Genomic DNA, 9,172 nt, shown 5'->3' with positions numbered 1-9,172 from the left:
GCCCAGCTGCGGATCTCGGGGCTCGTTCCCTCGGCATACTGGTGTGGCCAGGCACTGGTGGACGTCCCGTTGTGCTGGCTCCTTCTTTTCTCGATGTTTGGGCTTCAGTTTGCAATGAGCAGTAAGGTTTTCAGGAGCATCGACAGCCTCTTCTTGCTGGTACATCCCATTCCGGTGATTGCTGGTTCACTAGGGAGGGACTGGGGTAATATTTTGAGCATGTGTGGGGCTAGCTGAGACACCGTGGGTGCAGGTGGTGCTGGCACACCTCTGGGTCCCCAGGTGCTTACTGACCTTCTCCTTGTTTCACCTCCTATCATAGGGGTTTCTCCAGCTGGAAATAACAGGCAATAAATCTTGCCTTAAAATACTCCTTTATGCTTTGCAGTAAAATTGTGGTAATTTCTGAATGCCCTGATCTTAATGTTTAACCATTTAAACTGAACCACATTGCTATATGCATGTTTTGGGTTGTTTATGTCACTCCATCTTCTCCAGTGAAAGCCCTTTTTTTTTCTGTAGATCACAGGTACTTTGGGCTATGGAATTTCTATCGTTCTCTTCATCTACTTGATATCCTTTGTCTTTCGGAAAGGATGGAACTGTGATTTTTGGTCTTTTATCCTGATTGTGGTAAGCATATGGCTAGATAACGTGCTATAGGGTTTAGAGAAATGTATTTTGAGATCTTAAGGATGAACTAGAGGTCAAAACACCAACTATAGATGTAGAACATAAATATGACACGTGTTTTATAGCAGTCAATTCTGTATTAAATTCGTGTCACCATGTTCTGTTCCCACAATCCTACTGTGGCACAGGGAAGTGCTTGGATCTATCCTGAGCCAGTGCAGGAATGGAGGCAAAAAAGTTATTTATCGCTCTGTTTGACACCTTACATCCAAGCCACGTAAGGTGTTGAGGCACGAGCCATCAAGTTAGATGCAGACAGCCCAAGCCTGACCTGGAAGGAGATGGGTTATATGGCATGAGCTGGGATGGGAAAGAACAGGATGGGATTCTGTGCTTTGTTCTTCTGCCTGAAGCAGCCCTGTGTCTGGGAAGAAGTTTCCCTGGCTGACCCAAACCAGCAGCCTACTCCCAGGCAGAGATGGCTGAGGACCTCCTGAACCCTCACTGTTTCTTGTCTTTATAGTTCTCATTCATTTTGGGAAATTCAACAGGGAATTGAAAAGGTAGACCCAGACAATTTTTAAGACCAGTGAGGAGCATAACCCTTCCCATCAGCTAAGCTACCCTCTTGTTTTCTTTTAGGTATGCATTGTTTCTTACATCATCAGCAGAGTCATGGATTTCTTAATCGACACTGGAGTCTCCCTCTACGTTGCGTCTCTCTTGATTCCCGTGTACCCACTGCTGGGTGTCATGATCAACTGCATGCAGGTGAGCGGTGGTGCTGGGCAAGGAGAGGAACCCCACCATAAAACACAACTATGTGTCCTTGTGAGCAGTCTGGTGGTAACCACACGCTGCGTTCTGGGAAGGACCATTAGTTTCCTCTTATGGGTGGGATTTTCCAAATGGCCAGAGTGCATCATTAGATAACCTTTTCAGATCAGATCTAATTTTTCCGGCTGTTCATTATGTCTAGGGGCTACTGCTCATGCAGTTGAGCTGTGACTGTAGATTAGGTAAGCGCTCTTAATGCTTTCCATGCAGAGTCAAGCCACTTGGCTTCAACAATCATAAGAGAAAATTCAAAGTTATGGGTCTGACTTTGCGTGGAAACCAAGTGAGAATGAAGAATACTCATGAGGCACTTGACTCTGTGTCAGCTGAGGGTGGTCACGGGAAGTCAGCTAAGAATTTAACAAAACCCTCCAGCTACATGCAAGTCAATTTTTGAGCCATAAATGACTTAAGAGTGAAGTCCCAATAGAAAAGACTCCTCCTCTGTCCTGTCCCACTCACCTCCACCTATTCTCTACTGGGACCCCAAAGGAGAGGAGACCAGATGTTTTCCTGTGATAGACCACTACTCCTAGAAGGAGAGTCTGATGCATGTACTGGGTGCCATGATGTTTTCTGGGATAGGACTGGGATGCCCAAAGTCAAACATCTGTATTTGTTCATCTGTACGGTGAATATTTTGGGAAAATCAGAAGCTTTTGTACATTTTCAAAGTATTTGTTTTTTGCTTTTAACCCCTCCAAAATTAGCCAGCATTATACTAAAGAATTATAGGTCTTCATTGTGTATTTTTTTTTTTTTTATTCTTACAGATTTTTATGGAAGACACTGAGATATCTAGTCTGTTTCCAAGGAATGATGTACTAATAGCTGTCTTTGCAGTAAGAAAACATTTAAGATTACTTTTATTTAGGAATGTGTGTCTCCTAAACCCTGTCCTCAGTTATGAGAAGCAGGCAAGAACCCTGAGCTCATTTCATGCAGAAGGAGGATCTCGGTGGGTCTGGATGACAGACTACCCCCCTGTGCAAAAATAACCTCATCCATTTGAAATGGGGAAGGGAAAACGGAATAAGCCCAGATCACTTAGTGCTGCTCTGTTATTTTATGAATTGTGTTTTTCTTCTACCATTGGTATTTTCTGCAGTATTGGTAAGTGATAGTAGAGTTCACAGCCTTCAGGATTAGCTTGAGTTTAGATGTTAACTTTATTTTCACATACTGGGTTTTTCCCCCACATACTTTATAACACTGTCAGCGTCTTCTCAGTTTCAACTGTAGCAGGATGGAAGGCAAGGCTGTTAATGTGGCAACCTCTTTTTTTCAGCCTTATATCCATTCTGTGGGTTTCATTTTTCTTCTTCGATATTTGGAGATAAAATACGGAAGAGCAGTTCTGAGAAAGGACCCGGTATTTAGGTTTGTATAAACACACATACACCACAGGCACATGTGAGATCTAAACTCCTACAACACTGCTTTTCCTTGAAGACAACATTTTGATCAGATATCATTGCCTTTGTGTCCCTATTTTTAAATATTTTTTTTTTAATACTGGTAATTTTTTTATAACTAAAATAGCCCCTTAAATACTACAGTGCTAAGATAATATAAAACAGCTCTCGAGCTTGTGAGTACTTCCACACAGTGTTGCCTGTGCTGTGTGGATGTACCAGCTTGGTTCTTTGTACAACACAGAAAGATTATAAATATTTTAAAAAGATCTAATAAATAATAAAAAAACACAAGAAACATTGGACCGGAGGGACATTCACTCTTGATCTATCCTAAATGCATTGGTGGAGAACAAGGGTAAACAACAAAATGCTAAGACAAATCTGATGGGTTTATAGGATTTCCCCAAGAAGACAAAGCAGCCACCAGCACCCTGAAGAGCTCGAAGAGGAAGATGAAGATGTTAAAGCTGAAAGATCAGCAGTCAGAAATGCCATAGCAGCTCTGAGTCAGGAGGAGGTACGACTAGGTGTTGCCCTTCTTGTTTTATTTTATGCCAGTAAGAAGCCTGCTGGTAAAAAAACCAAACCACCAAGTATCAACAAGCGCAGGTCAGTGCTCTGGCTGTGTTATTCTCACTGGGAAAATCAAACTCCCAAATGTACAGCGTGGATCCCATCAGGATAGGGAAGAAAGCTGTTAAGAGGAATGTGGACAACAAAATGTCCTGTTGCACCTCATATTCTCAGTGAACTATAAAGTAAATCCAAAGATCTTTAGAAAGTTTTCTGCCTTTTTTAGTGGAAAAATATTACTGAAGGATTAATGCTATCCAATATAATAGACTAACCTTTTTTCTTCCTCCTCACTTTCAGAAATCAATCATTATTGTCAGCAACCTGTGCAAGGAATATAAAATAAAGCAAGCTGGTTCAGTTTTTAAGAAGAAGAAGAAAATGGCCACCAAAAATATTTCCTTCTGTGTTAAAAAAGGTGAGAACTGGAACTGTTCTCCTAGACCTGTTTCAGACCTTCAATCATACCCAGAGAGTTAATTCCCCGCAGATTCTCAGTTATCTGAGCAAAACCATAAAAGTCAAATCTATTTGCTCTCTGGTTAAGGCATGTTCCGTCTGTGGTTGATAAGTTAATGAACAACATGATGTGGATGCATCCTATTAGTTACCTTTGACTCTCCGTTATCTAAAATAACGTAGCCCTCTCTCTCCAGAATCCACTTCAGCAGTGGCTTTGGAAAGACCTGGGAGCAATGCTCAGACTCGCAGCATCAGTTACAGTTGAAACGTTACGGGCTCTCAGAGCATGTATTTGTACTGTTTACTTTTATATGATCTTTGATATTAGCGTGCTCTCTTCTATATTTTTTCTTTTGTGGGACTGTGCCCGATATATTTGTTGAATGGGGAATATTACTAAGAAATTATACGTATTGATTCCAGGAGAAGTATTAGGACTTCTGGGGCCCAATGGAGCTGGTAAAAGCACAGCTATCAAAATGATTACTGGAGAGACGACACTGACTGCTGGGCAGGTAGGAGACGTCTGGAGAAAAGGGATAAGATCCATGATATAAGTGTAAGTGCAAACCTTGCGCCTAGGCTAAACTGTAATTTTTTTCAAAGCATTAGTGATCAAGGTTTTAACTTAATTCATTGTGCTATTAAATTAATATAAAATATTAAGCGCTACTTCTAACTTTGTCAAGCAGTTGCATCTACCCTAATTGGCCACGTTTATGTTTAGAGACCATGTAAATGAAGGTTGTGAAATCACTCCCTTGCTCTTTGGGTTTCCTCTCCTCAATCCCAATGAAGCCCATAGTCTTCCTCTGAACCATATCCTTGTATCTGGGCAAGGCGATGTCAGAGCCAAACACTCAGGCTGGTTGTGTAGGTGCTGATGAAGAGGGGAAACGGAGCAACCTCCCACCTCCAGGACCAGGTGCCCACCTTCCTGGGGTACTGCCCGCAGGAGGACCCGCTCTGGCCGGACCTCACCGTGCACGAGCACCTGCGGGTCTACGCAGCTGTGAAAGGGGTGTGCAAAGAGGATACGGCTGCTGTTGTCAACCGGTACGGATGGAGACTGATTCCAGGGGTTGGTGAATGTGTTATCCCCTAGTCCTAGGGCATGGGGAGGGGACCGGAAAGTCAAAATTCACTCTGAGCCAGAGGCAACCTTGAAAGAAACTCAGGAAATGGAGCTGCAAAAGTGATTTTGTGCTAAATGCTGTGATTAAATGAGTGGGTTAAGAAAATCTCCAATTTGCTTAAGTGCATTTAGTGGGGATAAATTTACCACTAATGTCCTTTTAAGTATGTTATCTTTAGGAAGCATTTCTAAAATCTCTGATGTTACAGTTTGGCTTAAGTACTGCCTGCTCAGCTGACACTGGCAAGGTGGAACGGGTTTATAATGCTGTTGACGTTAATGATGGGTTTAGAAAAGAGCTTGTGGCTTATTTAGTACACTTTGCTTCAAATATTCCCTTACATTTTAATAACACAATAAAAGTTTAATGAAAACAAGCAGGAGTCAAGAGCAAGGGGATGAAAGTTGCTTTTTCTTATCATTTGCGTAATCCTTGATAAGAGAATGTCGATTGGGAATAACAAAAATGTTATTTTTTCGCTTGTTCCCTTTCCCCACAGAATAGTGAATGCTCTGCAGCTTCAAGATCATTTAAAAAAAAAAACTAGAAAATTATCTGCTGGGATAACCAGAAAGGTGTGTTTTGTTTCACATGTAATAGGCACTGCAATGCTCATAGCACAAATCAAAAACCCCCTGCGTGAGCGGAGGTACCTACCTGTGCTCTGAGCTACCCGGGAGAGCATCATGTTGTCTCCCATGGCGGGGGGGGGGGGGGTGATGGGAATTAGCCTTTTCCAAAACTACATTTCCTATAAATCAGAACCTTGATTCCCATAAATGAAGCAACGCTGGCTGCAGCTCTTTGTAGACAGAGTGCCAGGGTCTGCAAAAGATTTGACTCAAACGCCTTTTCCTGTCGTAGCTGTGCTTCGCAGTGTGCATGTTGGGCAACCCCGCGGTCCTGCTGCTGGATGAGCCATCAACTGGGATGGACCCCAACGGGCAGCGCTGTATCTGGTGAGTAGGACCTCAGGCAATGTGCCACCGTGGTGGTAAAGAGGCTGGAGGCCAAGAGTCGATGCCTAGCGTTAGGTAGAGAGTGGTTTACCCCATCTGCAGTTAGTGCGGCTCATCACACGCCAACGCTTTTATTGGAGTCTCTTTTCTTGGTTCTCTCTAACTAAAGCAGGAACAAGGAGAGAGAAAAACCATTTTACCTTCATCCTTGTTGCAGACTTTAGGACAGTCATATCTGGGATTTGGAAGAATACAGAAAGGGACCTGAACCAAAAATATTTTTTGTCATTATTTCAAAGTATTACCATGTGCGCATCAGTCTACAGTTGCTGTATGTAAAGTTTTTACACTTGCTTTAGGGGAGAGGTGCTTGGAGGGACAAAGGTATAAGAAAAAGTGATATTCCTAAGGATTTCTTTTCCCCGTCTCTCTGGTCCTCAGGAAAATGATTCGTGCTGCCCTGGAAACGAAGGATTCGGGAGCCATCCTGACAACGCACTACATGGAGGAGGCAGAGGCGGTGTGTGACCGCGTGGCCATCATGGTGTCCGGGCAGCTACGGTGGGCGGCAGCACAGGCAGCACACGGCTGAGCTGGGAAACGGCCCCTGCAGCGCCAGGAGCTTCTCCTCCAGCCTCACCTACCTGACCCCATCAACAGGGGCCTTATGAAGTGTTCCCTGAGTTTCACCAGCCGTACAATTTGGGAAGGAGTGGACGGTGAGGCACCAATGGCTTCATGCTGACATCTCTCTTCCTTTTCTTTTTTTTTTCTTTTTTTTCTCCCCTCCCCTGCAGGTGCATTGGCTCCATTCAGTACCTGAAGAACAAGTTTGGCAAAGGCTATCTACTGGAAATTAAGGTCAAGGATCCAGAGAGCACTGATCTTCTCCATGCTGAGATATTGAGGATTTTCCCAAGTGCAGCCCGTCAGGAGCGGTAACTATAAAATATGGGATGAATGGTGGTTTCAACACCTCATCCCTCAAAGTGTGCCCAGTGTGATGGTCAGACACAGGATCTCAGTTGGAGAGGGATGAACAGCTCAGGGTCCCTATATGGGGATATGATTTGATAATGTCACCACTTCCAACCCTGCTGTGATTCCTGCAGCAAAACGTCCATATATCCAGCTCATAGCGTGACATAAAGTTTTGATCCCAGAACTTCAATAGAGAGCAAGAATCGCTTTTTCTTCTTTTTCTTCAAGGTTCCCCTCTTTGCTAGTCTACAAGGTCCCAATGGAAGATGCACTGCCCCTGTCTCAGTCTTTCTTGAAGCTAGAGGAAGGTAAGAGCAAAACAAGATGACTTTTTAAAAAGGTGGAACACAGATTGCTAATTTTCGACTCTTTCCATTTCTCCACAGCCAAACGAAACTTTAGCCTCGAGGAGTACAGCTTCTCTTTGAATACTTTGGCTCAGGCAAGTGATTTCAAGGCTAGACATGCTCTAAGGGCATGAGCAGGAAGAAAAACTGCAGCGCGACCCGGGCTGGTGCAGTGGGAGAAGGCTTCTCCACCAAAAATCTGCCTGGGACTGGTGGGCAAGGGGTCTTGTGATGGGAAAGTGGAGAAAAATGTTTGGGTTTTTTTTTTTCACTGCTGGGATTTAGTGTGGTGGGTACAAGCCTAGGCAAAGCGTTGCTGCCTGGTTCCACTCACTGGAGACAGGCACACAGCACATCCAAGGGATGGATGCCCTTGGTAGATGCCCATGCCCAGCCTCTGTGGTTGCTCCTGAAGCAGCAGATTATTGCTGCTTGTACAAGGCTGGTGGCAAAGGTGAGGAATGTTTACATCAATCCACTGGTGGGTAAAACTCTATGGATGTGCCTATGGGCAGCCGGTGCCTCTCAGCAGGTTATCCTAGAGAGCACAGGAGTCTCAGCTGCTGCGTATGTGCTCCCCACACAAAGCTACTTCATGTACCTCTGGTAGGGCTGCGGAGCTGTACCTCCTGTAAAGGAGCATCGCAGTGTCTAGTGAAAGTCAGAGAAATAATCTGTTTTATCTTGCCCATTTCAGGTGTGTTTGGAACTGTCCCGAGAGCAGGAGAAGGATAATTTTGATCTGACTTTGGATGGGACTTTCGAATGGAAATGAGTACTGTTAAAGATCTAAGATGCTCATTTATGCATAACTTGGTATTAACCTAACCCATGGGATACCACACACATTTACTACCATTATCAGCATACCATGAAGAGGAGGAACAGGCTCTGCCTTTCCAGAGCGCATCGGCTGAGGGCTGCTCTCCAATACAGAAGGCATTTCAGATGGACTTTGAAGGTGTCTACACTGAGCCCTGACCAAGGTTGCATTTCCAACGACTGGTTGATGAAATAGTGCCTGCACTGGTGAGAGCTCTTGTCAAGCAGCACAGCGTGCAGCAGCGGGACAGAAAGGTTTGCAGAAAGAAGGGTCATAACCCATCTCTGGGGATCGAGGCTCTGCTTTGCTTGGTGGATCTGGGTGCATCAGGGAATCCAGACACAGTGCCAACCTTCTGGGCTCCTCTCCCACCAACTTGTGGGACTATATGCTTACAACGTGTTTAAACACATCTTATTGAAATTTACACTCTATTTTTATACCCTTCCAATAAATGTGTCTATAGAAACCGCAGTTACACCCTCAGATGTCATCATTGCCATGGACCGTCAGGAACAGCTGAGCAGCTCCAATTCCTTCCCCTGGGGACGGAGGTGGCTGCAGAGGGCCCAGGGCTGCTGGCCAGGCAGTTGTAGTCCCTCGTATTTACCATCTCCAACAGCCTGGCTCGGCGAGCACGCTCACCCCTGCCCTCCCTCCACGCTGGGACGAGTGGTTGTCACTCCTCCCTCTGGAAACCAGCCTGGGTGGTTCAGCCTGGAGAAGAGAAGGCTCCGGGGAGACCTTAGAGCAGCCTTCCAGTACCTAACGGGGGCTTATAAGAGAGATGGGGACAAACTTTTTAGCAGGGTCTGTTATGATAGGACAAGAGGTAGTGGTTTTAAACTAAAATAGGGCAGATTTAGACCTATATATAAGGAAGAAATCTTTTACAATGAGGGTGGTGAAACACTGGCAGGTTGCCCAGAGAGGTGGTAGATGCCCCATCCCTGGAAACATTCAAGGTCAGGTTGGATGGGGCTCTGAGCAACCTGATCGAGTT

At 44.7% G+C, this 9,172-nt stretch overlaps 1 protein-coding gene across 1 annotated transcript in view; it reads left to right on the top strand.

Moving 5' to 3' along the window:
• Positions 1-8,121, top strand: part of LOC104165501 (ATP-binding cassette sub-family A member 10-like) — a 21,334-nt gene extending 13,213 nt beyond the window's left edge. Inside the window, exons 23-38 of the mRNA XM_009705149.1 lie at positions 1-159; positions 523-633; positions 1,276-1,404; positions 2,244-2,312; positions 2,759-2,850; positions 3,285-3,405; positions 3,762-3,879; positions 4,347-4,438; positions 4,801-4,979; positions 5,559-5,634; positions 5,924-6,018; positions 6,460-6,579; positions 6,816-6,956; positions 7,228-7,307; positions 7,386-7,441; positions 8,044-8,121. The exon at positions 1-159 is cut by the window's left edge and continues 4 nt beyond it. Coding sequence (XP_009703451.1) covers positions 1-159; positions 523-633; positions 1,276-1,404; positions 2,244-2,312; positions 2,759-2,850; positions 3,285-3,405; positions 3,762-3,879; positions 4,347-4,438; positions 4,801-4,979; positions 5,559-5,634; positions 5,924-6,018; positions 6,460-6,579; positions 6,816-6,956; positions 7,228-7,307; positions 7,386-7,441; positions 8,044-8,121 — 1,716 coding nt within the window. The remainder of the gene's footprint in view (positions 160-522; positions 634-1,275; positions 1,405-2,243; positions 2,313-2,758; positions 2,851-3,284; positions 3,406-3,761; positions 3,880-4,346; positions 4,439-4,800; positions 4,980-5,558; positions 5,635-5,923; positions 6,019-6,459; positions 6,580-6,815; positions 6,957-7,227; positions 7,308-7,385; positions 7,442-8,043) is intronic.
• The last annotated feature ends 1,051 nt before the right edge of the window (positions 8,122-9,172 follow it).

This window comes from Cariama cristata, unplaced genomic scaffold (assembly GCF_000690535.1).
Source record: "Cariama cristata isolate BGI_N322 unplaced genomic scaffold, ASM69053v1 scaffold9418, whole genome shotgun sequence".
Classification (NCBI taxonomy): domain Eukaryota; kingdom Metazoa; phylum Chordata; class Aves; order Cariamiformes; family Cariamidae; genus Cariama; species Cariama cristata.
The sequence above is the reverse complement of the archived record's forward strand: the minus strand, read 5'-3'. Positions and strand labels throughout refer to the sequence as shown.